At 47.1% G+C, this 24,973-nt stretch overlaps 2 protein-coding genes across 5 annotated transcripts; both read right to left on the bottom strand.

Annotated features, from left to right (window-relative positions):
- Window positions 1-100: 100 nt before the first annotated feature.
- APOBEC2 (apolipoprotein B mRNA editing enzyme catalytic subunit 2) lies at window positions 101-11,850 on the bottom strand. The gene is made up of 3 exons (XM_033217080.1): window positions 11,565-11,850; window positions 3,296-3,860; window positions 101-889 (listed from the first exon to the last, which is right to left on the bottom strand). The coding sequence occupies exons 1-2, from the start codon at window positions 11,693-11,695 to the stop codon at window positions 3,317-3,319; spliced, it is 675 nt and encodes a 224-aa protein (XP_033072971.1). The 5' UTR covers window positions 11,696-11,850; the 3' UTR covers window positions 101-889; window positions 3,296-3,316.
- Window positions 11,851-20,694: 8,844 nt separating this feature from the next.
- TSPO2 (translocator protein 2) lies at window positions 20,695-24,958 on the bottom strand. Of its 4 annotated transcripts, none has more exons than XM_033217068.1 (4): window positions 24,772-24,958; window positions 21,866-22,058; window positions 21,335-21,476; window positions 20,695-21,093 (listed from the first exon to the last, which is right to left on the bottom strand). In XM_033217068.1, the coding sequence occupies exons 2-4, from the start codon at window positions 22,036-22,038 to the stop codon at window positions 20,896-20,898; spliced, it is 513 nt and encodes a 170-aa protein (XP_033072959.1). In that variant the 5' UTR covers window positions 22,039-22,058; window positions 24,772-24,958; the 3' UTR covers window positions 20,695-20,895. The 4 variants fall into 4 exon arrangements, with proteins under 4 accessions (XP_033072959.1, XP_033072958.1, XP_033072961.1 ...); XM_033217067.1 differs by lacking the exon at window positions 24,772-24,958 and adding an exon at window positions 23,464-23,616; XM_033217070.1 differs by lacking the exon at window positions 24,772-24,958 and adding an exon at window positions 22,485-22,583.
- Window positions 24,959-24,973: the final 15 nt, after the last annotated feature.

Below are 24,973 nucleotides of genomic sequence, written 5' to 3'. Positions count from 1 at the left end.
AGTTAGAGTTTGGCAAACACCCAGAAATTCACCTGTGAATTTTTGCTTCCACATAGGACTCAAACAAACCTTTAAAAAAAAGAGAGACTTGACATCATCCTGCCATTACCATCAAACATCATGTATTGAATACTTTTAAATGAGTGTATATCTGAACATTAAACTACTACTTTTCACCCACTCCTCTCTAATAAAGAAGCTAGTTGCTTTTTAACTGGCATTTGGGATGTGGCTACCATAGATTTCTCATGCTTTTTGTTCCACCTTCTGCCAGATTACTTGCCTTCAGAGAAGGGAAAGGCTTTCATTTGATTGTCATAAGAAGTCTGTATGGGAGAGTTATTCTACATTGTCTAGGCAAGTCCTGGTTTAACCACGGCTTGGTTCATAGCCTGGGGTGTCCCCGTGTCTGGGACTGGCTCACTGGTCTGTGGCAACTTCCAAATGTTCGAGTTTCTTAAAAATCTGGCCACGGGAAAAACACACCACTTCTTTTATTAATGTTGCTATTTTTCTTTTTTTAAAAAATACCCAACTTAACATAAACTGCATATTTCAGAAATCTAAACCTTGGGTCTGAGGCTGTTTGTGTTAAGCAGCCCCCTTGGTTGAGCAGTTAGGACCTTCAGTCCTATAGGACTGGAGCCCATGGATGGTTGCGTTTCTCTCCTTGCAGGTCACTTTCATCCTTCCCAAGAGCAGCATTAGAGAGAGAGGCACAGCCTAAATGAATTACAGCATGAGAAGTATATTTCAAGTCCTTTAAGGGCCTTGTCCAGTATGATTGGTTGGTGTCAAATGTTGTCCAGCTCCAAATGATATTAGGAAGACAGGCATGTCCCAGATGGCTATACATGTCACTGCTGTCTCTTGGTGGCAACAGGAAGACCTTGGTAAAACAAACAAACAAAACGTGTTACTGAGAGCCCTGCTGACCCCCAACAATGACTCGTTTCTTTTTGAACTAAGGCTTCAGTGTGCCCTTCCCAACAAGTCCCTTAATTTCTCCTCCAGAGTTTCCTTTGGTTTGTGATTTACCCAGGATTGACTAAATCAGAAGCCAGTCTTTCGTTCATGTTTTGATGTAGTTTACACAGAAAAAGCCCCAGAAGAGATCTGCTTTAACTCTGGTCTTTTGACTAAATGTAGGATTAAATACTATTTTGTCATTTTTTTTAAAAAAACAAAAGATGAAATAAGAAATGTGTAAAATAAGACACTTTATTTAACAAATGCTCATTTCTCAAGATTATTTTAAGTAAGCAGGGTTGTTCTTTTGAGCTTTTAGATTACAACTGTATCTCATGCCAGTTTTTTTTTTTTTTTTTTTAACTTGGTATATCTTAACCTTTCCCTTCAGAAACATGAGCAATTCAAGTAGAACACAGGGAAGCATGTTAATGGGTCCAGATAATATAGTTATATTTGATGAAAGGAGGGTTATAATTGAAGATGTCTAGTAATATTTCATTTAAAATGAATCTGACTTAGATACTTACTTTTTCCTCAGTGATTTATTTCTTTTACTTCTGTTTAGATTAGTATAAGATACAACCCTCAACCCAAAATGTAAACATTTTAAATCTTCTTTGAAATGCTTAATTTTAATGAAAAAAAAAAAATCACTGAAAAAAAAATTTAAAAAGCCCTAAGGACTTGCTAGTTAGGCAGCTGGGTCCTTGACTCTGAAAGATGTTTGAAAGGAAAGTATACTGGGATTAAATTTTAAGCTGCCGGTTAAGTCTGTAGAATCTATGTTGGGTTTATAATTACAGTGATAGTACATACACTAAGAACATCTTCAAGGAATTCTAAAAGTTAAATTTTATATTTTCAGAGGGCACCCTCAGAAATCTGTTTTGACTACTGTTCACCACTACCAAGTGTCTTATTTTATGTGAGCAGAGTACCACACAGTATACCCTACCATAGGCTCACTGACTTCACTGACTGAGTCCTGCTTTTTTAAAGAAATGGCTGAAAGTTGTATCTTCATGGGTTGGCAAATGCTCAGCTTGAGAATGATCAGGTGCCCATGCACATGTCTGACAGAAAACACCTGTCAGCATCAAGTCCTGGAACACTGATATTATTTCCTAAACGTGTCTATGAAGTGACATCTTCTCCTAAGGGTGTTAGGAGTGAGAAAGACGAAAAGTAAATTATCTTCATGGAAGCATGTTGTTTTCATGTTTTAGTAATATGTGAGTTGTTGCAGAATTAAAGTTGGGTAAGAGTGTCATGAGGACCCCTCCTCTATTACTGGAAGATTTTGATCAGTAACTGGGACCTTGCAAAGGGGGCTTAGTCATAGCATTTCTGTAGGCACAAACTCCATCAGACTAAATGCAAAAAAGGATAGTAAAGGATCGTTTAGCCCTCTTTCCTGAGGGTAATTGGCCTGTTTCTGTTAGAGTGTAATTTACCCTCAGCAAGGGGCCAAATTGGCCTTAATTGTGTCCTAATTATTTGCTTAAATAGCTAATCTTTCTCCTATCACCTCTTGATATCTGTGAGAGGTTACTTCTGAGCTGCTGCCTAATTTACAAACATCTTTTTTAACTCTTTAAATATTCCTGCATGGACTAGCTTGTTACTGTATTATCCCCATTCCTGCATTCGACATCCTTCATGAATTCTGCTGAGGTCTTCTCAACATAAGGAAAATGTTCTCGTATTATATTTTCACTCAGCAATTATTGGTCTCCTTCAAAGTGTAGCCATTTGTTTGCAAACATGAAAGCAGGTCTGGCTAAAAAAAGTTAAATACCAGTCCATTTGGGGAATTTCAAAATTACCATAAGTGAAAAAATTGCCCCTGAAGGACTAAAAAACGTTCATTAGAGAAAAATGGAATGGTAAGATTGCCAATGGATATGGGAGCGGGACATCTAGAAGGTGTCTAGAGTTAGTAATCTCTGACATGTACATGGGGGCATACTCAGAGGATTTCAGTATCTTCTCTGCTGTGGTTCAGTAGCAGGTCCTTCTACCATCTCAGTCTTACCAAAGAAAGTCATCTTGTCTCATAAAAGTTTTAGGATTCCTGTCAACCTTGAGTATTCTAAGTTAGGGGAAAGTTACTTTGATACGAAAGTGTGGGAGGGAAAAGTTTAGAGAGGGATTCAGAGTAAGGAGACATGATGTTCTAAACTATTTTTACAACCAGTCAAAAGCAGAGAAATGAAACCCTTCCAAAGGAAAATCAGATGTATCACTCATTCTACCTGACCTCACACCTTCTATTGGAGTTAACATCATAAAGTGATGGTGCCATGGCACCAGGAAAACTCACGTGAGGCCGAGCCCAGTTGCCCTACTTCAGGATGTCTGCCAGCTTCTCCTCGTAGTATAGGAAGTTCTCCTGAACGTCCTCCCAGGGCTGAAAGGCCTTGGATTCACCCTCTTCTTGCTCCACAAAATTCTGCCAGACGTATTCGAAGTCCTGGGGCTTCATGATGCGCAGTTTACAGCCAGCCTCCTTCAGCTTCTTCAGAGCAGCCTGGATCTCCGGCTCCTCCCACATGAAGAGTCGCCCCACCAGAATGAGCAGACGCAGGTTCTTGGTCTTGCTAAGGGTTTTGGTAATGCGGTCAGCGCACGCTGCACAGGGGCTGGAGGACACATACCAGGTGACATTGTACCGCACGGCTGGGTCGAAGGCTGGCAGGATGGTGTTGAAGAAAGCTTCCTCTGCATGGGCAGCCGCATGTTCATCCTCTAGGTATCCCCGAGATGCCTGCACTTGGCCCCCCTTGCCCTGTGCTTCAACCACATAGCAGAGGAAGGTCTTGTTCCTCCCGGAACTGTACTCCACATTCCGGAACTGGAATTTAAAGAAGTTGGCAGGCAGCCGTTCTCTGTAGGTCAAGGAGACAAAAGGACAGGAAAGAATGATAAGTTCTTGTTTCTAGAACCAGCCTAGAGTAGGTAGCTCTTCCAGATCAGTATTTCAGATATGCATTCACTCTTACTAGAAATAGGTCTTGCCTGTGGTAACATGAGTGACCAAAAAAAAAAAAAAAAAAGTATTAAAAAATCCAAAAGGGTTTTTCTGAAGGAGAGGAGAATTTGGATTGAGGTGTGCATTCTGGTCACCCTACTAGGAAGGGTCTCCAAACATTGTCTCCACCATCTCTCTTCCAGCACAACACACCCCTACATTTCTAAATCATTGAATCTTTAACCTGCCTATATACCTTAGAATCACCTAGAAGACTAAGAATGTTAATGTCTGGGCCTCATGCCAAACCAATTAAATCAGAACATGTAGAGAGTTGGTCTAAGAATCAGTATTTTTAAAAAGCTCTTTGGATGATTTCAATAAGTGGCCAGGTAAGTAGCAAGCATATAAAATTTCTCAAGACAGAACAAGACAAAGATTTTGCAGAACATTTTATGCTTTCTTTTCTCTTCCTTGTAACTCCTGTAAATTGCATCTTGGCATGAAATGGCCTAAAACTTGCAATACCATGCTCTCCTAGTGACTACTTCTCAAGTCTGTGTTAACTTTCAGGTAAAGGGATTGTCACATGGTAAGTGTCCAAGAAATTTTGTCTGTGAGGCCAGACTACTCAAGGGTATCTTGGGATAATTAAGCCTGTATTTAGTATTGAGTCACTTCAAAATCTTAAAGGACTTGGTGTCTGCCCTCCAGAGGCTTATAATTTAGCAGCTAGATTGCAGCTGGACAGAGAAGATGTGAATGAAACAGCTGAGAACATTACAAGACTGCTAAAATTGAATAGGTACAGTAGGGGAAGTATTATGAAGGTTCTCGAAAGTATAGCCTTGATTCAGGAGGCAGTAGAGAATTGTTACAAGTTCTTGAGAAGAAAAACAATAAAAGTGATGTCCATGCAAGATTACTGTGGTGGCAATAGGCATATGGTGTGAAGCTGAGGAAAAGCCTCAAATTGAACAAGTCCAGTAGGTGTCTTAGGACACTAGACTTGGTGATGAATTGTGTGGGTGCCTTTGAGAAGGAGATGGATGGTTAGGAAATGAAAACAGCAGGATTTTTTTTTTCCCAGAACATTCTAGCATCAGATTTGTTTAAGTAGCATGATAGGTCTAAATATCATATTTAACTATAGCGCGAAAAGGCCAGGAATTTTGAAAATTTTGGTAATAACAAGGAGAAGAAAAAAGTTGAAGATTGTTTTTACTTTTATGTGTATATGTGTGTTTTTCTAAAATAGGCAAGATTTGTGCAAGTTTGCAGGCCAAAGAAAATGAAGTTTTAATAGGAGAGATGAAAAATGTCAGGAGAGGAGGAGATGAGTACCAGCTAGAAAGACTCAATGTTTTCCTTTTTAAAAATGTAATCTCTCTGGCTACCCCAAGAGATAGCTATGGCACCATTGATTCTACTATTGCCTATCTCCACCTCTTCTCTTTACGCAGAGAAGTCACCAGACTCCTTGGGCTGCAGGGGAATCCCTGGTATCCCAGGGCCTTGGCTGCCTAGGGATAAGCAGCAGATGCCAAAGATATGAGTAAACTTGACTTATTTCCCTGCAGGATTCCCTCACCCCCGTCCATCACCAAAATGTGTCCACCACCCAAGTTTCCATGTCCCTTGCTGTCAGGTTCGTTTTCCACTGTGGAGATGGATGTGTTTGAGGACCCAGCCCCAGGATTCCTTCGGGTACTATACTTAGCTCTCTAAGCCCCTCTGTGCCTAGTTGGAGGTGTTTATTGTTTACTTAATATTTTAGGAGAATGGATCGCCTGATGTTTCCCTGCTTCTCTTCTCAATCCCTGTTAGGCATTCACTTACAGTGAGTGCTCCCTAAAGGTACTCACCCTACCAGACCACTCCTGAACTTTACCAGTTGCCAAATGATCCCTTCAGTTCCTAGAGTGCCTTTTTGCTTTTGAGAAGCACAGAGCTTACCTTTCCTGCCCAAACTTGCTCTTCAAGCCCTTTTGCCCCCCTCTCCAAGTCTAATCCAGGGCCACCTATATGATGGATTGTCAGATGGAACCCTTGCAAGTATTCATGGCTACTCAAATAGCTTGGAGGCTTAAACAGAAGTTGCCGTGTGGTCCCTCTTTTCCTTCTGGAGCTCCCAAAAGCACAGCTCCAACTTTGCTCAGTATAGTTCAGCTGAAAGTATGAATTTAGGCCAGTGTGAATTTGGCCCAGCATGCAATTACAAATTGGCTTGGATGGTTGTGAGGTGACTGTTTCTTTCTGCCCTTCTTAAGCTCTGACATTTTCCCCTTCTCCTCTTCCCTAGGCAAGAGGAGAAGACCCAGAGAAACTTGAAACCTCAGGGAAAGGAAGAAAGGTCATCTCTATAAATACCTGTTTCCGACCCCTCTGGCGAGCAGCCCTAGAATCTACTCTGTCCCTCAGCAGAGCCTTCTGGACTAGATGCCTCAGGAAAAGAAGTGCTTTCAAGGAGCAAAGGAAAGGCAGGGAAGGTTTGGTTCCTAGTCGTTCCCTTGGGCTTGCTCAGAGACTAAACTTGCTTGATTTCTGAATGGGTTTCTTGGTCTTCTAGAAGGAGCAAAAAGGTCAGATGAGATTCTTTAGGCCTCTCACATACTGAAATAGCTAGGTCCTGGGGGAAAACCAGGAGAACAGAGGTAGTAGAGGTCTGGAATTTCTCCAGGGAGCTAGACAACATGGCCATCTCTGGCAATTTTGTAGACTCACAGAATAAATGAACACTATTATGCCCACTAGTGGAAGGAAGTAAATAATGACACCTGACTCGTTAAATAATCACCAGCAGGTTTTTTAAAGTAGCATGATAGGTCCAAGTATCATACTTAACTGTAGTCCTTTACATTTAACCCAGAAAATATTTTACCGGTAAAGGTGTGTGTGTGTGTGCGCGCGCATGTGTGTGTGTGTGTGTGTGGTGGTGGTGGGTTGGGGGTGGGGGGGTGGTGGTGGTGGTCAGGAGAGAGATGCTGGTAGTAGATTTCTTTCCCTGATCCAGTCACTTCCTCATACATAGAAATCTACAGCCTGATTTCTATTCCCTCTCCCCAGCCTCTAATAGCACCTTGTTAAGCACCATTTCCTCTTACTTTCTGCAAACAAGGCCAGTCACACTTCATCTACTTAGACCCAGGCTACTGGGCATTTCAATTCACTTGGGAGGAAACAGAGAGTCCAAATATCTAGAAAAAAAAAAAGGGAAGATAATCTGCTTGATGGAGGGAGAAGGAATGTGAGTAAATGTAATACATTTTTCTCAGGTTCACGTTCAAAACATTTGAATTTTCTAAGCATAAATCTATACTGTGAAAAGAAGCAACCCAGAGGGCAGTTGAAGCTGGGCTGAGATTAAACATTTGCTCCAGAATAATCCGTGAGTGGAAAAATCTACTCACAGGTTATTATGTGTTGACTTGTTTCAGCTTTCCCTCACTAGACCTACTGGTGACTGGCGTGAAAGAGGGAGGATTGCTGGTTTCACTGGCCTTCTGCTTTCTCAGAGCACTTTTCCAAGCAGATACCAAGGAGTAGGCATAATCAGAAAGAGTAGTAAGAGCAGGAGCAGAGTGTTCTAGCAGCCTGACTCCCTAGAACTGAGAAGGGAACTCCGGATTGTGGGACTGGATGGGATTTTGCCCAAGGGAAGCCCTGGACTTGTCTGTTTTCCCTGGGAGGCATGGTCTTTACACCTGAGCTTTGACCTGCTCCCAACCCACTGTGGAAGGCAGGTTGGCCAGAGTCAGTGGGTTGCCTTCTCTTCTTGATGACACACCACCCAGCGTGCTCCAGAGGCCAGGGTGAGGGTAAAGGGCTGTGTCTGGTGTTAACTGATGTCGAAGTCCCTTCACTCCTTATCTCGCCCTTCTCCTCTGGACACTGCCTCTCTGTGTTCCTTACATGGCCAGAGTAAACTACTGGTAGCTAAAGAAGTGGTTGGAAGAAGAATCACTCTGTGTGCCATTTATCTTTGTTCCATAATAATCCCTTGGATAGGAGGTTCTGCTTTCTATAGAAACATACACAACATAACTAGAGACAAAGCCAAGCTCACATCAAGGGTGTTGCCAGGCAGAGTCACAGTCTCTTCTCACTGGGTTGGAAAGCTGGGGAGCAACCAGCTCTGGTGCCCCAGAGCTCCACTAAAACATGCTGTGTCCAGAAGCAGGCATGAGCCAGGGGAATTCTTACCTAAGCCTCCTGCTGCTGGATCTTCATACACCCTGAGCTGCTGTCCTCAAGAAACCCTCCCCCAGTTCACTTCCTATCTTGTCTGACAGAGAGCCTAAAAACCACACAAGAGGTTCTTATTCATTAGGTCATTCATTTATTCAACAAATACGTATTGAGTACCTATCAGGAGCTTGGTGCTAAGGATAAGGCAGTGAAAAAGACAAAGTGCCATCCTCATAGAGGTTGAATACTAACGGGGGAAACAGGCAGTAAATGATCAACTCCTATTCAGTAAATATAAAAAGAATCCTCTCTGGTTTTTTGGATGCGGTGTGATGATTTGGAGTCAGACAGTCCTGGGGTTCACATCCTACTCCATCTACAAGCTTTGGCCATATGACTTAATCCCTCTGAGGTTTAGTTTCCTCACCTGAAAGAGTGAAGAATCCAACTTCTAAGGTTTTGGACAACAGTAGACACTCAAAGCTAGTCTGGCACAGTGGCTCATGCCTGTAGTCCTAGCACTTTGGGAGGCTGAGGCATGAGGATTGCTTGAAGCCAGGAGTTTGAGACCAGCCTGGGCAACACAGTGAGAACCCATCTCTATAAAAAAAATACAAAAATTAGCTGGACATGGTAGCATTCACCTGAAGTCTTAGCTACTCAGGAGGCTGAGGCAGGAGGATCACCTGAGCCCGGGAGGTTGAGATGACAGTGAGCTGTGATTGCACCACTGCACTCCATCCTGGGCAACAGAGCAAGAAGCAATACCCCATCTCCAAAAAACAAAAAGGAAATTGATGTATGATACATATGATGCCTTCTCCAGGCGTCAAATTGTATCCTTTGGAGCTCCATCTTAAGCATTACCAAACTTGATCCATTTTCCACTGCTCTTCTCACTTTCAGAGGTTTCTGGTTTTCAGTGGTGTGCTGGTAAGTGTAACGCTCAGCTCTCTGATAGAAGGAAGAATCCCTGATTTCTAAAGTTTGCTGATTTCCATAAGGTAAGTACTCCCATTATGGAGATTTCAAGCTCCCGAGATGATATCACTGGATGCAGAGTTGGGAAGAGACTTGTGAACCAACAGGAGCTGGCTTCAGCACGCTATGGCAGTCTTAGGCCCTTTTCCAGAACATTCTACCATGTTGTTTTGTTAATGTGCTCAGTGCCATTTTCTATCCTGAATGCCCTATTCAACCATGAACTGGACATCTCTCCTTCCTACCAGCTACCCCCTCCTCATGTCAGACTGTTTCCTGAAAAGCCACCTGCCCTTCTGCTAGTTTGTGGCCCAAATATAAGGAGCACTAAAGATCTTCCCTATTGGAGACCAGGCTAGAAAAGGAGCTGCTTTGGTGACCCCCTTGACTCCAAGAGGGAGTCATGGAGTGAATGCATCTCAAGAGGGAAGGAGAGGAAAACTGTTCCCTCACCCTGTCCCTGTACAGACCCAGCTGCACCTCTGGGCTATTTTAAGCCATCTGTTTACCCAGAGGAGCCCAGGAGACAGCTCTCCACAGCTGTTACTTGTGGCCAGGAAACATTCAGGGCTCTACCTCCCACCTGAACTGCTCACAGAATGCTCAGAACACTGCCCCTTCTGTGCCTCTTTTTCTGAGCCTTGGGTCCTAAGAAGCCTCTGATCCTCTCTACTTCCCAGATGGAGATAATGTGGAGCTCTGGGAAACCTGGAGCTCAGAATGAATAAGGGACCAGTAGAAAGGATAGTTTGCTGGGATTCAGAAGATGTGCCCAGTTCTGTGGTTTCGGACGTATCATTCAGTCTCCCTGAGTGTCAGTTTCCCCCTCTGTAAAGTGACAATAATACATCTCCTTCTCCTACCTTGTGCTGAGTGTTGAATGGTCTCATGTTCATGAAACTATGTTGTGATTATAAAGCCCTGGACAAATAGAAGTTATATCAGTGGACTTAACCCTTCAGGATCCATTGCTCTGGGACCCCCAAAGCATGTTTAGCTCAACAAACAGTCTAATTCTGTTCTTGACCCACCTTGCCTCTGTTGGAATGCCACACAGAGTGTAGTGTGCACACGCGTGTGTGTATGACTAAGGATAGTGTGTACCAGCATGCTTGAGTGTTAGAAAAAGGCTCTCCTTCCATAAGAAAGCCACTGGAATTGAGGACTGTCCTGGCCAGGCTGCCCTAGGCTTTCCTTGTGTCTATATTAATCTGTGCCCAGCTGCTCCCTTAATCCTAGGATGAGGGTGAGATTAGTTGGGTGGGCATGGGCAAATGGAAGTTCAGGGGCTACTCTTGCCTCAGGAAATAGGATGCGTTTTCCCTTAGGTTCTCTTGGAAATCAGAAAACATCTGAGCTGGAAGGGACCTTACTAGTATAGGTTCTTCATGTTGTAAGTGCTAAAACTGTGGCTGACTGGAAAATCACTTGCCAAGCTTGAAATATCAAGTCCAAATTGCCATTCAGGGCTTCCTTTCCCCCTTGAAAGCATCATGCCTCCTTTCTTCCTGAAACTTCTCTTAGTCTCGCACCCACTCTGCCTGTGGGCATTCCTGGAGACCCCATGAAGGAAACGTTTGGTTCAGGGAGGAAATGTGGCCTCATAGATTCCCTTTATTCTTTGCTCAGGATTTAGCAGGGTCTTCCACTACAGGAATAGAAAGGGAAGAGGAAGAAGCCTACTTAGTTTTCTTCCTGGAGATGGCATAATCTGGATAAGACAGAGGTACCCTGCACACAGCCCCCTCCTCGCAGTCTGTAAAACCTTTTCTTTGGGTCCCAGTTCCTCTAGGCAATGCCTGAGCATGTTGGAACAGCTCCTGTGTCCATAAGCTCCTGGGCTGCGTTATCTGCATGTAATTTCCCTGTTTCTCTATGGGATAGCCCCTGAGGAGACTCAGAATAGATTTAATACGAAAACTGCTTCTGAGTCTTGGGAAAGGATGGATCTATCTTTCCTGTCTTGGGAGCTTCTACTCCAGGAAGAAGCTCTAAAGAAAGGGCTAGAGGCCTATGGCTAGAGGAGAGACCCACTCAGGAACAGAGAGAGAAGTTGAGGGGAAGGGGTGCTTTGACCGGAGCCACATATAGATGTGCCAGTCTCATCATCTGTCCTCACCAAACTCCCTGGGACTAAGCCTCTACCCAGAGAGGCAGGTGGCTGTTCCAATACCAGGAGGCCTGAAGGGTGGTTTTATTCTCTGGACTCTTGCCTCCAAGGAGCTCCTCCTACCTCTCCCTGATTAGAGAGCCCAAGGTGTCACCCTAAGAAGCCATGAGAATTTGCTGCTGGGTCCCCTACCACCCCTGCCATGCCCACTGGTGCACTCTCACTGCTACAGGATTGTAGCTGGCCCTGACACCTAATAAAATACCATCCTGAATTTCCACAGCCTACCCCAAGCCTGCACTCTTCTAGGGAGCAGAACCCTGGCCCACATCTGAGGCTTACCCTGTGACAATCTCAAAGGGTGGCAGCTCAATCAGCTCTTTCAGCTTCTCAGGGTCGTCCAGGTTCTCCAGATCCTCCCCATTCTGGGAGGCAGTCTCAGCGGCTGCAGCAGCCTCTTCCTTCTGGGCCATGGAGGGTCTGTGGCTCAGGAGTCACTGAGAGAAAGGAGAGGCAGGCAGATCTGGGCCAGGCTCTGGCGGCAGAGTCCCAAGCAGCTGTCAGCAGCTAAATCTGGCTGGGGATGACGGGAAAAGGACCCAGCAGGCCCGACTTCGTGCTCTCCCCACTTAGCCACAGGCTTTATAGCCAAGGCCTCCTGCCCCTCCCCCAGGCTCTCTCCCTCTATCTTTTTTTAATTGAGTGACGGCGGGTGCTGGGGTGGGGGAATGGAAAATCTGGCCATTAGTATCCCCTATTTATCAGTAGGCAAAGACAGGAACCTGGCAGGTGGGTATGGCTTGGCCTGCTCTCCTCTCCCTCTCCCTTTCAGCTCACCTCATATTCTCCCCTTTGTTTCCCACCCAACTTCCCTAGCTCCACTGGGGGAGAGTGTGGAAGGGGCCCCAGGGCAGGCATCTTGAGATTTAGGAGGGTGGCCTTCTGAGATATAAGCAGGAGGAGATGTGTGTTGAAAGGAGATGACTGCAAAAAGACCCAGGCCATTTCCTCTGGGGGAACATGGATTTAGGAAAGGAGGGGCCTGGGAAGAGGTGGGATCAAAACTGACAGTTTGGGGAGAAAGTGTGTGAGTTGTGACTCAAAAGCAGCGGGTGCTGATTTGCCTATTACGAAGCCATAATGTAATGTCAAATTGATCAGGAGCCTCCCTGAGTAACAACAGCTGCCATTTACTTAGCTCAGAGATTTTGAAATAGGCCAGGCAGTGGGTTTAGGGGGTTAAATGAAATCAGATGTATGCTTGCCACAGCCGTGGGAGGTGATGTGTATTATCCCACGTTACAGGTAAACTGAGACTCACAGAAGTGTGCAGAGCCAGGATTAAAACGCAGGCCTTTGTACTTCAGGCCAAATATTCAACCTCCATGCTATGTGGCCTCACAGTCAGTCTTTTATTCATCTTAACAAATATTTACTGAGCATCTACTCTATGCCAGGTGCTGTTTCAGGTACTGGGAATATGGCAAAAGAACAAAGCAAATGAAAATCCCTGCTGTGACGATTTGTGGAGCTTGAGGGACTGGACAACAAATAAGTATAATACATTATCTATTTGGTGCTGATAAGTGCCAAGGAGAAAAGACAGGAAATGGAAACAGGAAGTGCTAAGAGGTGGGGTTACATCCTTATAGGATGGCCAGGGTGAAGGACTTTGAAAAGGAGACAATTGAAGAAGGTGTGAAGGAGGCAAGGGAACTAATCATTTGGATATATAAGAGGAAAGCGTTCCAAGGAAGGGAACAATGTGAGCAAAGGCTCTGAGAAGGGAGCCTTCCTGAGGTGTTTGAGGAACTAGTGAGGACATCTGGATGACTGGAGAGTTCTAAGAGATCAAACCAAAGAGATAACAAGGGTAAAAGGGACCGGGGCCTTATGGGCTGTCATAAGTACCTTGCTTTTTCTCTGAGTGAGGTGGGAAGCCTTTGTCTCTGAACAGATAAGACAGGTGGTCTGAGCACTTGGGAAGAGCAGAGGCAGGGGACCAATGAGAAACCTACTGAGGCCAGAGAGAGATGATGGGGTCTCCTAGAAAAGACCCTGAGCTGGAACAGCAGCAGAGGATGGCTAGATGATTTTTGCAGCTCTTATGATGGGTACTTAGCAGGGGCAAAAGTTTGTGTTTAGAGCAGTGCAAACCCTCTAGGCCATTCTTAGGGAAGCAGAAGGAAGGGGTCGGGGTCACTTGTAGGTGAAAAATAAGGAACCTAAGAACACTAGGGAATGGATCTGAAAACAGCTCCAAATGGGTTTGGCTGGTGGAGATGAGAGGGTAGGGCACCCTTTAGAGGGTCTGACTAGAGAAGAGGAGTCAAGATGGCTTGGAAGATTTGGGCTCCCTCCTCCAGAGAGTGAGCAGCAGAGTGCTCTGTTAGTGTGATGCCCAGCATTTTGTTTGCCAGGGATGCTCATGGTTTCTTCCTGTTGTCCAGACATAGTTACTAATAGCACCCCTTTACTCCCAAAGGTGTCCCGCTGTGAACAATAAATTATATGGTCCCCTACCTTTTGGATTTACTACTAAAAGCATTTTTTTTTTTTTTTTGAGATGGAGTCTCACTTTGTTGCCAGACTGGAGTGCAGTGGCACGATCTTGGCTCACTGCAACCTCCGCCTCCTGGGTTCAAGCAATTCTCCTGCCTCAGCCTCCCAAGTAGCTGGGACTACTGGTGCGTGCCACCACGCCCGGCTAATTTTTGTGATTTTAGTAGAAACAGGGTTTCACCTGTGTTTCACCGTGTTGGCCGGGATGGTCTCCATCTCTTGACCTCGTGATCTGCCTGACTCAGCTTCCCAAAGTGCTGGGCGGCATGAGCCACCGCGCCTGGCCACTGAAAGCATTTTTATCCACATCTTATTTTTTCAAACATTTTTCCAGGGGAATAAAGCACAGAGTAGAGGCAATAGTTCCTGTGTCCACAATAAAAAGACAGTGGCAGCTGATAAACTGCAAAGAATGTTGTTATGACACAAACATACCACGTTTAAATGCAAAGAGTTTACTTCATTTTCTTGTTCAGTCAACATTTATCAGAGGTTCCTATGTTCCAGGTGCTGTGGTAAATACCGAGAGTACAGAGATGAATAAGGTGCTGCTTCACCAGGGGCTCCCAGCTTTTATTATATTTGGGGCATTAATCAAGCACTCAAGCATGCATTATCTCATTTAGTCCTTACACCAGTCTCACATGGGTGTGAATTATGGACCTCATTTTGCAAGTTAGGGACTTGTGGCTGAGAAAGGTGAAGTGATTTGTATAAGATCACACGGGCTTTGAGTTCAGGTCTTTGGAGCCCAAGTTCAGCCTATTCCCAGGGCTGCGCACAGCTACCTTTGATAAAACATCTCTGAAGCATTATAAATGTGCATCTGTCTACCACTTCCCAGGCCCAGCTACGGTGATATGCCTGGATCAACGGAGGAAGAGTAAAATGTCTTGGGGAGGAAAGCAAGGAGGATGGATCCTTTCAGTTCACTGTTCTCCTGCTAGAAAGACTTCCTCCCTGAGGACAGGGCCTTCTATTTTGGCTGTCATGTATAACCCTGGATTAGGAGGCAAAAAATATTCTATGTTCATATCCCCATCTTAGCCCCTGATTCACTGTGTGATCTTGGACAAATCACTGGACATCTCTGAGCCTCTGTTTTCCCATCTGTGACACAGGCTGTGCTATTGATTTCTATTTCCAAATGGTCAAAAAGCAGAAAATAGGGCGCAGAGTGGGCTTGTGAAGACCACAGGTGAATGGTGTGGCGAGAATGTCCTGCCTCTCCCAACAGCTCAGAGTGAATGGTGCACAGGTGGTCTCAGCCTGGTCCTTTCTTAAGAGTTGACCCCTTTCTTCTATCTTACTTATAGACAATTTTCCCTTTGACCTTTGGGAGAGGGCCCTGGGTCTGCCCCCAGACTGATGACTGACAGCTTCCTTTTTCACTGCTGCTTTGAGCCTTCCTCGTCTCCCTACCTGCCATCCCTGGAGGCCCTCTGATCTGCTCTGGCTATTTATGGCACCTCCTGGGGGCCTGAATTCCTGGCTGGTCTCTGGCTCTCCTTTCCAAGTCATACCAGTTTACCCTGCTCACCCCAGAGTGCAACAACTAATCTGGCGGATCAGATGCCAGGAGCTTGACTCCTCTCCCTACAGCTGCCTCTATACTCTTTAGGACTGGCACACCCCATCCCCAGTGTTAACCCTATTGGGTAAGTTTCTATCGATAGTCCCCCTCCTGCACAGGAGGATACTGGGCAGTAAGGTATTTCATTCAAGGTCACACGTGGAGTCAGTGGGGTGCTGGGATTTGAACCCAAATCTGTCAGCTCCCAAGTTCCATGCTTCTCCTACTGTGTCATATTCCCTGGAATTTAGTAACAAGGAGAGCTGACATCCTGACATTGCCCTAAAATATTATGTAGGTTAACTCATTTATTCCTCACAAGGATGTTTGGGGTAGGTACTATTATTATTCTAATTTTTCTGGTGAGGAAATTGAGACCAGAGAGGTTAAGTGACTTGCCCAAGGTGATGCAGCTAGAGAGGGCAGAGCCATGTGCTTCCAGAGTCATGTTTTACCTCCTTCACCATTCAGTCTCAACTGCTGCCAGCACCCCTGAGGCCCAGCTCTGGGAGAAGGGAAGGACAGAGACCAGTGGGAGTTGAAGAGGCTGAGAAGGAGTTCTTGCAGGAAGAACAGACTCTAGGAAGTAACTGGTACACGAAGATGTGTGTGTGTGTGTATGTGTGTGTGTATATATATCTGTGTGTTGGGGGTACAGGTTAAGAGACACCAGACAGCTAGTATCTGGAGATGGAAACCAAAATTGGAATCCTCCCATCCTGTCTTTGCCTCCTTGCCCCCTTCTTGTTGGGATGGCAGTGGCTGGAAGGAACTGGGTTAGGCCTGGGATACACTGCAACATGCCTCTCCCTGTCCCATTTCCCACGGTCATTTCAGAAAACATTCAGAGATTCTAGGAGGTGGTTGAGAAGGAGAGGACAGGGTCAGGCACGGTTGTTCCTTGGATCTTGGCCGGACATGGAGCTGCCCTCATTGGGAAGGGAGCAGAGAGGCCAGGAGGGGGGCTGGTGGAAAATAGAAGCCTCACCAGAGGAAGGTTTAAATTCTCACTCCCTGAAAGAGGATACCTCAGGGATGCATTGATGGAGTTGGTGCTTTATGTGCAGGGACAGCTGGGACCCTAACAGTGCGTTGCCCCAGAGACCCAGCCCAGGCGTGCCTGCCCCTCCGGTCACTACTGAGACAAGGTACACAAACAACAGGCCTTGGGCACCAGACATCCCTCTGGAGGGCAGGTGGCTGCTTCCTCTAGCAACTGCTCTGTTGATGTAAACACGAGGTGTCCAGGGCTTTGAGCAGCCTTGGCCAGTGAAGAGGGGAGGGGGCCAAGGGTCTTCCAGAGTCTGAGGCTGGGATTGGAGAAGGCACCAGAATCACAGGGCAGGGCAGAGTTTACAGTCTTCTATACAGGACACAATCCTTGCCTTGCCATGTGGGACATGCCACCCTGGGTAAAATGGTGACTCCCGGGACTTTAGTCCTGGTCACCATGGTTTCCATTCCAGTAACTACTCCTGGCACCGTCCGGCTACTACGGCTGGCACTTTCAGTCTTTGAAGAAAGTGATCTGATAAGGATCATGTACGTTAAGGTGACTAATAGTATTCCTCTTTGAAGGGGTGTTTGCAAGGCCAAAGAACCTACTGGGAGGAGGTGACAAACTACAGTCAACTTTTGAGAGGAGAATTTCAGCCCTTAAGATGAGAAGTGTGTTGGAGTAGGTGCAAGTGGAAGAGCTAGGGGGATTTTTGGTGCTTCTCTTAGCGGATAATTTCTGTGTGGGCTGTGGGACCTTGGAAAGGGACAAATGAGGCCCTGATGAATATGACCGAGGCCCTGGTATGACCAGGGATGACTACCCCTGGCTTCCATATCAGAAGAAGAGCCTAAATGTATGGAGTGTCCTCGACTTTGTAGGGGTGGGGGGAGAAGGAGTCTGGGAGGTGGGTAAATGTTTTGGTGGGCTCTACCTGAGGATAGAAGAGGAAGGTCGATATCTGAGGAAGTTCTTAGCAAAGTTGGGCTTTGGACTGAGTACCTTGTGAGCTGCTGATGAGAATCAGTGGTAAAATCCTTAAAAGGATTGTGTGCTTGTTTTCTGGAACTACAAGAAAGGGAACCTCTGGGAAGACTCTGAAACTGGGCTTGGGGTGCAGGGGAACCCCAAGAGATAGAGCAGATGGTGGCCGTTCACAAAAGAAAAGAGACTTTGGAGCCCTGGCCCAGGACTGACAACATTCAGGGGCCTCCAGGCTTCTCCTATGCAGCAGCTCTACCTGCCTGTAGGTAGAAGGGGCCAGAGATGTGCAGAATAAATACATCCTGCCCTCTGCCCCGTTCCTAGCCCAGCTGACCAACCTTTGTCCACTGGGCATACACCTACCAGTCTGCCATCTCACCTAGCCCCTCTATGTCTCCATTCTGCAGAAATTGGCAAAGTGAGGAAGAGTGAAGGAAGAGTGAAGGTTTAGAGGAGGAAAGGATGGACTAGGATACAATAGAATGAGATATGACACCTCCTGGATCTGCTGTTTTACCTAGTGCCTCTGCAGCCACTGGATGGGAGATCTGCAGAGCCTTATGATCTTGTCTCTCTCCGACTCACCAAAGCAGAGGCAAATGGAAAAATACTGCTTCAGAACAAAAATGTGCACACAATCTGAATGGTGGAATCCTGGGATACACTTGCAAAGAGAAGAGGCAGCTCCAAGTCTATTTAGGCACAGCTCTTAAGTAACAAGAGAAGAGGGCCAAAGGCAGGTGTCCACTAGGCTGGGCTCTGAACTGGGAAGTGGGTAAGGGGAAAGACAAGAGTCCCAGGAAGGTTAGGAGACTGTGGGATTAGAGGCTCCCTTCACCCAGGAACCAAGGAACTGGGGCAGAGGGGGATTTTAAGGACAACTTTGAAGTCAGAGGATAAGAGTTTGGAGTTGGGATTCTGCCCTTTCATGCTGAGTTTCTGCACATGGCCAAAAATCTCTTTAGCTTGGCTCATGGTGTGTCAGGCAGTCATGCCAGCCCAGGGCTTGGGACACTGCCCAAGTTAAGCTTTCTTCTAGGGCTAAGTCCAAAGCTAGAGGCATAGGTTAGTGGCTCCAGCTTGCCTTGGGGAGGTCAAAGTAATACCATAGGCATCGTACATCTTCATGGAGGTTCCGCCTAACTTCTAGAATTAGCTGGTAATGAATAAAATTGGTAGCAAATATTACAATGCATATATTATTATGAGATGATAATAATGGTAATGGAAGATAAAGTCTGGAGTACCCACTTGCCAAGATCACACAGTGGTAGTAGAGCTGGGGTAAAAACCCATGTATTGTGGGTTCCTAGCCTATCTTCTGTCAATCAGTATTTATAGCTAAAAGTTGCAGCAGGTTACCAGTTAATAGATAACAGAGTCAGTATCCAACCCCAGGTTGTTCTGACTCCATGGCCAGAACTGTAAATCACCATACCCTATTGCTGTCACTCCCCAAGATGATCTGATTTCATGGGTCTGGAGTCCCAACAAGTGTCTCAGGAGGTCTCTGGGGCACATTTTGAGAAGCAGTGCCCTGCAGCAACGGGTCTCAGTTTGGTTGCACATTAGAACCAGGAGTTTCCAAAATGATTAAAGCATTTCCGTTCTTTTTTCAGTTGTTCCAGAGTAGGGGTGGGGGTAGGGGTGGCGGCAGGGCGCTGGTCAGCATTTGTTTTTGAAGTATGACAATGTGTTCATCTGTTCATTAAATTAATCAACAAATAAAAATGTACAAGCACCTACTCTGTGCTCTGCCCTGCCCTGGGGCTGGAGATACAAAGGTGGGTGGGACACTGTGTCCTCCTGGGGTGCCCGTGACCTGACCCACTGGGCTGAGCATGTCCTTGGTGGAGGAGGGGAGGCTGCAGACTCCCTCTCTTGGGTGAGCTCTGGAAAGAGCCACTCCCCTTCTCAAATTATGCTGCCCTGCTGGCTTCTCACCTGAGAGAGTTTGTTTCAGCTCTAAAACTCAGCTCACGAAACCTCAGATTGTCAAGGCTAAACGGGCCCTGACAAATGACCTGTGCCCAAAGCACTCAAACTAGCTAGCAGCTGACAGAAGTGCTTAGGAGGTTTTAAATCTAAAGATGCCAAGAGCCCACCCACAACGTTCTCATTTATGGGTCTTGGGTGGGGTCTGAGGAATATGCATTTTTTAAAAAGCTCCATACAGCTGTGGTTCTCAGCCTTGGCTGCACCTGAGGAGGTCTCTGGAAGTTTTAAAAATGTTGATGCTCGGGCCTCCTCCCTGGAGAGGCTGATGAGGATTTTTAAACACTGCCAGTGATCCCATCATGCAGCAGGTGGAGACCCCCTACTGCAAGGTGTCTGGGTCTTCCAGCTGACCTTGTTAAAGATTTGAGGAGGCATACTCAGGGGCAGTCACTCCTTGCCATCATCAGGGCTTTGAAACAAGGACAGAAGAAAATCAGAGAAGGGAGGAGACAAAAATTAAAAAGCCACTAAGAAGGTTTAGAAAAAAAGCAAGATAGAAGGCTGAATAAGAAGCTCCTATGAATTCACCTGTCAGCACTCTGAGGCTTAATCTTTTTTTTTTTTCAATGTTCTTTGCCTTATTCTAATAGTGATTAATTGATGTAAAATAAGAAAAGCATAGGAATGTATGAAAGCAAAAAAGAGGGTCTATAATCTTATTTATCAGAGATGCATCACATATATATCATACAACCATAGTATATGTTATAATGAGATACTGCATCATAAATCTGATATATAAATTAATGTGTAATCTAGATAACCTTAACATGTATAATTAGTACCCCCACTTTTTTTTGAGATGGAATCTCACTCTGTCGCCTGGGCTGGAGTACATTGGCATGATCTCGGCTCACTGCAACCTCCGCTTCCCCAGGTTCAAGTGAATCTCCTGCCTCAGCCTCCCAAGTAGCTGGGACTACAGGTGCGCACCACTGCGCCCAGCTAATTTTTGTGTTTTTAGAGACAGGGTTTCACCATGTTGGCCAGGCTGGTCTTGAACTCCTGACCTCGTGATCCACCTGCCTTGGCCTCCCAAAGTGCTGGGATTACAGGCATGAGCCACAGGGCCTGGCCCCCTAGTACCCTTTTTATAAAGTGTATTTTTCTGTTTTGGCTTTTTTGTCACTTTTTAAAAGCCTTTTGTTTTTCAGGCAATTAAACATCTGAGTGCTAAATCTTTATGCCAGGTGGGGAGGCATGTGAGTGGAGGCGAGCTTGTGTGCCCACCCCTCCCCCGTGGGCCTTCACACATTCATTCACGCACACACACTCACACACAGGTCCAGAAGCTTCTATCCCACTCTGGCGCCCTAGGCATCATATTATGCATTCAAATACACACTTCACATCATACCTTCAGAGTTACTAATAGGATTTTATTATTTAAGTGTAAAATCAGTTTCCCCCCTCTTTCCCATTTCTCTGATTTCTAAGGAAAAACGGCACCAGGGAACCCAGGAGGGTGGTCCCATTGGGGTGAACCCTAGCTCCACAGCCCTGCTTGCAGACTCTTCCTCCCTACCCTGGCCGTCCCTCCTCTCCCGTGCCCAAGGGCCTCAGTCGCTCTTCTCCGTGGGTTGAGGCTGGTGCACTGGACAAAGGCTGTCCCTCCACAGGTGGTAGGTGAGGGCTGAAGTCACGGTGAGCCAGGCTAGGTAGGGCAGCAGTAGCAGGGCAGCCAGTTTGTTGATCGGATGCCAGATCAGTGCTGTGCTCACCACCAGCCCATACAGCAGCAGCAGGTGCAGCAGGGCCTGGGCACAGGGGCTGGGGGTCAGCTGGCTGCCCAAGAACCAGCACCTCCACCTTTCTGCAGTACCCAGCCCAGCCACAAGCTAAGTCCCTGGGGCTCTGTGCACGCCATGGAAGTGCAGAGAAGTCTGCCCATCCATTACCTGCCTGCACTCAATTGCTCTGCCAAATTATGTGCTTCTGGGGCCAGATAGTTTCACCCTCTCCCACATTACTTCTGCTACTGATCCCCGTGTGCCTTACCAGACCAGGGTTGTGGACTGTGAAAAAGAGAACCAGGACAGCCCAGCTGATGGTGAGCTGAACAGCATAGAGGCCGAGAGGCAGGGCCAGGGGCCACCCCAAGCCCCCTCCCAGGTCCTTCCACACCAGGTAGGAGGCGTAGCTGTGGAGAGATGGTGGCAAAATCATTCAATGGGAGGTTCCATGGCGAATGGAGGAGGCTCTCTGGCATAAGGACTCTTGGATACCCTTGTGGGCTGAAATGGGGGCGAATGGGTCTAGGCATCATTTAAGGGCCAGGGAGGAAGTTGGTGGGAGGAGCTGGGCACAGCGAGGTTGGGGAGGGGCTGGGGAGACTTAGAGAGGGTGGAAGAAGGGCTAACTGGAACCCCAGGCAGGCATAGAGGGTTTCTTACTTTCTGGAGGACCCACCATAAGAGGCAAGCCAAAGTGCCTGCCTTTGGAGGCCAATATATGGAAGTAATTCAGATACAGGGGACTTGTTCCCACCCCATTGGGTACCAGGGCCATGTGTGAGAAACAAGTACTCACCCCACAACAGAGTAGATGGCTGTCTGTACAAGCAATAAGACTTTGTGGAGTGGGCACCAGGACAGCATCCTCGGGCCCTCACACCAACCAGCCATGTGATCACGAGTGAACAGCCAGACCAGGATGGGCCCCAGGTGGGGCAGGAGCACAAAGATGGCCCCTTGAAGCTGCATTCACCTTGAGGAGGCAAAATCTGGGGAGGCAGAGAACACGCTAGTGATCAGCCTTCCCCTGCGGCTCCTAGTCTGTCTCTGCCTCCTAACCTGACTCATTTCCTGGCCTGAGCCCCTCAGAGGAGGTCTAGTCATGGAGGTCCTTCCTCTCTCCCTGGCCCAGCTCCAGTCCTGTACCTCTGAGCTCTCTCCAGCCCCAGGCCCCACCTTGCCCATCTCCTGGCTTCCATGGACTTCTTTTCTCCACAGCACTCCTCTGGCACTTGGAGGACACTGCCCAGCACTGGTAACTGCTTCTCAGTGAAAGACCTTCCTCTAAGTGCTTCTGACTCCTGGAGATAAGGTCCTGGGTGACCAGCTTTTCTGCCTCCCACAGTGGGCAGCACTTAGCCAGGTGTGTAGCTGGCCCTCACTGAGAACTGTTCTACCTAAGCTGATCTACCAACCTGGAAAGATCACAATCTGAAGGCAGGAGCCAGAGATTCCTGGGGGCTCTTTTCTAGTCACAAATACGGCAGCCCATCTGTCCCAGGCTTATCTCACCATACTAGACTGGCACACTCATGGGGCACACCCAGGCTTATCTCCTGCCCAAATTCAAACTTGGCCTGTTGACACTGTGGATTCCTTTTTCTGAACCTTTAGCTCTCTTCTACCCCTGGAGCCATGGGGGATGAGCTTCCTGCTCCATCTTTCCATTCCCAGAGTGTCAGGATGTAAGCACAAGCGTTCAGGTTTCTTGTGGCCTGACTTTTCAAGGAAACAACTGCCTGGTCTTTGATTAAAAAGCTGCCATGCTGATTGGCATGTTGCTTTGCATGTCACTTGCATGTGGGACAATGTACAGACCTTCCTACAACCAAGGCCCCTTTTGACACAGAGTTTCATTCTTGTTGCCCAGGCTGGAGGGCAATGGTGCAATCTCGGTTCACTGTAACCTCCACTTCCCAAGTTCAAGTGATTCTCCTGTCTCAGCCTCCCTAGTAGCTGGGATTACAGGCGTGCACCACCATGCCTGGCTAATTTTGTATTTTCAGTAGAGATGGGGTTTTGCCATGTTGGTCATGCTGGTCTCGAACTCCTGACCTCAGGTGATCCACCCACTTTGGCCTCCCAAAGTGCTGGGATTACAGGTGTGAGCCACTGTGCCCGGCCCTAATCCATCCTTTTCTGTCAAGGGTCAGGGACACTGGTCCTGGAGGATCTGGGACACAGCTGAGCAGTGCGCCCACCTGTGCATATTTCTACTTGTCTTTCTCTGCTCCTCACTGTCCATTTGCTCATCTTCTGCCTTCCTGTTTTTCTACATTTCTGTACAGTGAGTGGTGGAGGCCCCCTCCCTGCCCCTCCTTGCCCCCATCCTCTTTTCTCCTGACACCTGCCTCTCCCAGTACCTCCTTGTTCCCAGGCCTGTGCTCCCCTTACCTCTGGCAGCACACCTTCCTGGTGGGGGGCCTGACGACATATGATGTGTGGAAGGCAGAGGAGGGTGGGGCTGGGAGGAGGGTGGTGCTGGGAGGAGGGTGGAGTGGTACTCCCAGCTGGTCTGCCTTTCTCAGATGAGAAGGGTGGTGACACTGGCTGGGAAGTCCAAGTTGCTGTTTCATGGCCCCAAAGAGTTCCTCTCAGGAGGAGCCCCCCTGGCCTACTAGACCCTCCTTGGTGCCTGGCCTCTGGAGGCTACCCCTTGATGGAATGTTTGAGGGTTTGTGGTGAGGGTTTGACACTGAGAGACCTGGCCCTACTGTGACAGCTCAGCCCCCAGTTATAATGCTATTGATGCCTGTGGTCTCTGCAGCCCATGAAACAGCTCTGTGGCCATGGGAGTGAGTGGTATGAGCCTTCAAATTTCTCCAGGAGCCGCCTTATAATTGGGATTGTCCCCAGGAGTGGCAAGCACCAGCTTTGGAAGTGAGTTCATAATCCATGAACACAGCCCCTGGTTATAGCCTCCTGGTTGGCATGACCTTCCTGGCTTAGAACCCTAGCTTGACAGATCTTTCACAAACCCCTAGGACTTCATGTCTCAGAGGAGAAGGCAGCTGACAAGTGGAGGTGGGTGGGGAGTCAGGGAGGAGTGACCTGGCGCCCTGGCAGAAAGTCCTGCCTCCCAGCCTCCCTAAAGAGGGGTAGGGAAGAGTGTCCCTATCTGTTGGCAAAGTCCAGCCTCCTGTGTGACTCAAACAGAGCTTTGTTAAAGACAAACACCTCTACCCCACTCCCTTCGTTCCCTCTGAAAGTTCTGAGCACCCCTTCCTGGCTTGTCTTTAGGCATGAGGTCTGCTTCCCAGGTTGCCTGCTCTCTACCCATTCCTTTGATACATGTGTGCACTTTGGGGTACTGGGCTCCCGTGGGAGGTTTATTCCACCCTCTCACCTCCACCAGGGAAGGAAGCAGAGGGGAGGGGATTGCAGTCAGAGACAAGAGGCTAGAGAATTATTAACTGAGACAAAAGCAGAGGAAGTTACTTATTTTCTATGGGAGATGATAACTAGTGGCCTGGGGGTGTTCACCATGCCTGCTCTACTGCAGGAGGCCACACCCTGGTGATAATAGTTACCATCTATTGACCACCCATTCAGTGGTGGGCATTTTACATTTATTAGCTCAATAATGACAATTATTATCTCACACAAGGTAGATATTTTTATCTGCATTTGACAGACAAGGGAATTGAGGCTCAGAGGACTTAAGTAGCTTGCCCAATATTACATAGCCAACGTGTCGCTCACCTGGGCTCAGTGTCGGTCACTTGGATCCAAAATGCATCCTCTTCCCTCTCAACTTCTTCACTCATTCATTCAAGACATCTTTATTGAACACCTTCTATCTATCAGGCTGTACCAGGAGCTGAGGAGACAGCAGAAAACATGGGAAAAGTTCCTCTCCACAAGGAGTTTTCATTCTGTGGTGCCATCGCTCCTAGGCAGAGTT

This window comes from Trachypithecus francoisi, unplaced genomic scaffold (genome assembly GCF_009764315.1).
Source record: "Trachypithecus francoisi isolate TF-2019V2 unplaced genomic scaffold, Tfra_2.0 Lachesis_group10, whole genome shotgun sequence".
Taxonomy (NCBI): domain Eukaryota; kingdom Metazoa; phylum Chordata; class Mammalia; order Primates; family Cercopithecidae; genus Trachypithecus; species Trachypithecus francoisi.
The sequence above is the reverse complement of the archived record's forward strand: the minus strand, read 5'-3'. Positions and strand labels throughout refer to the sequence as shown.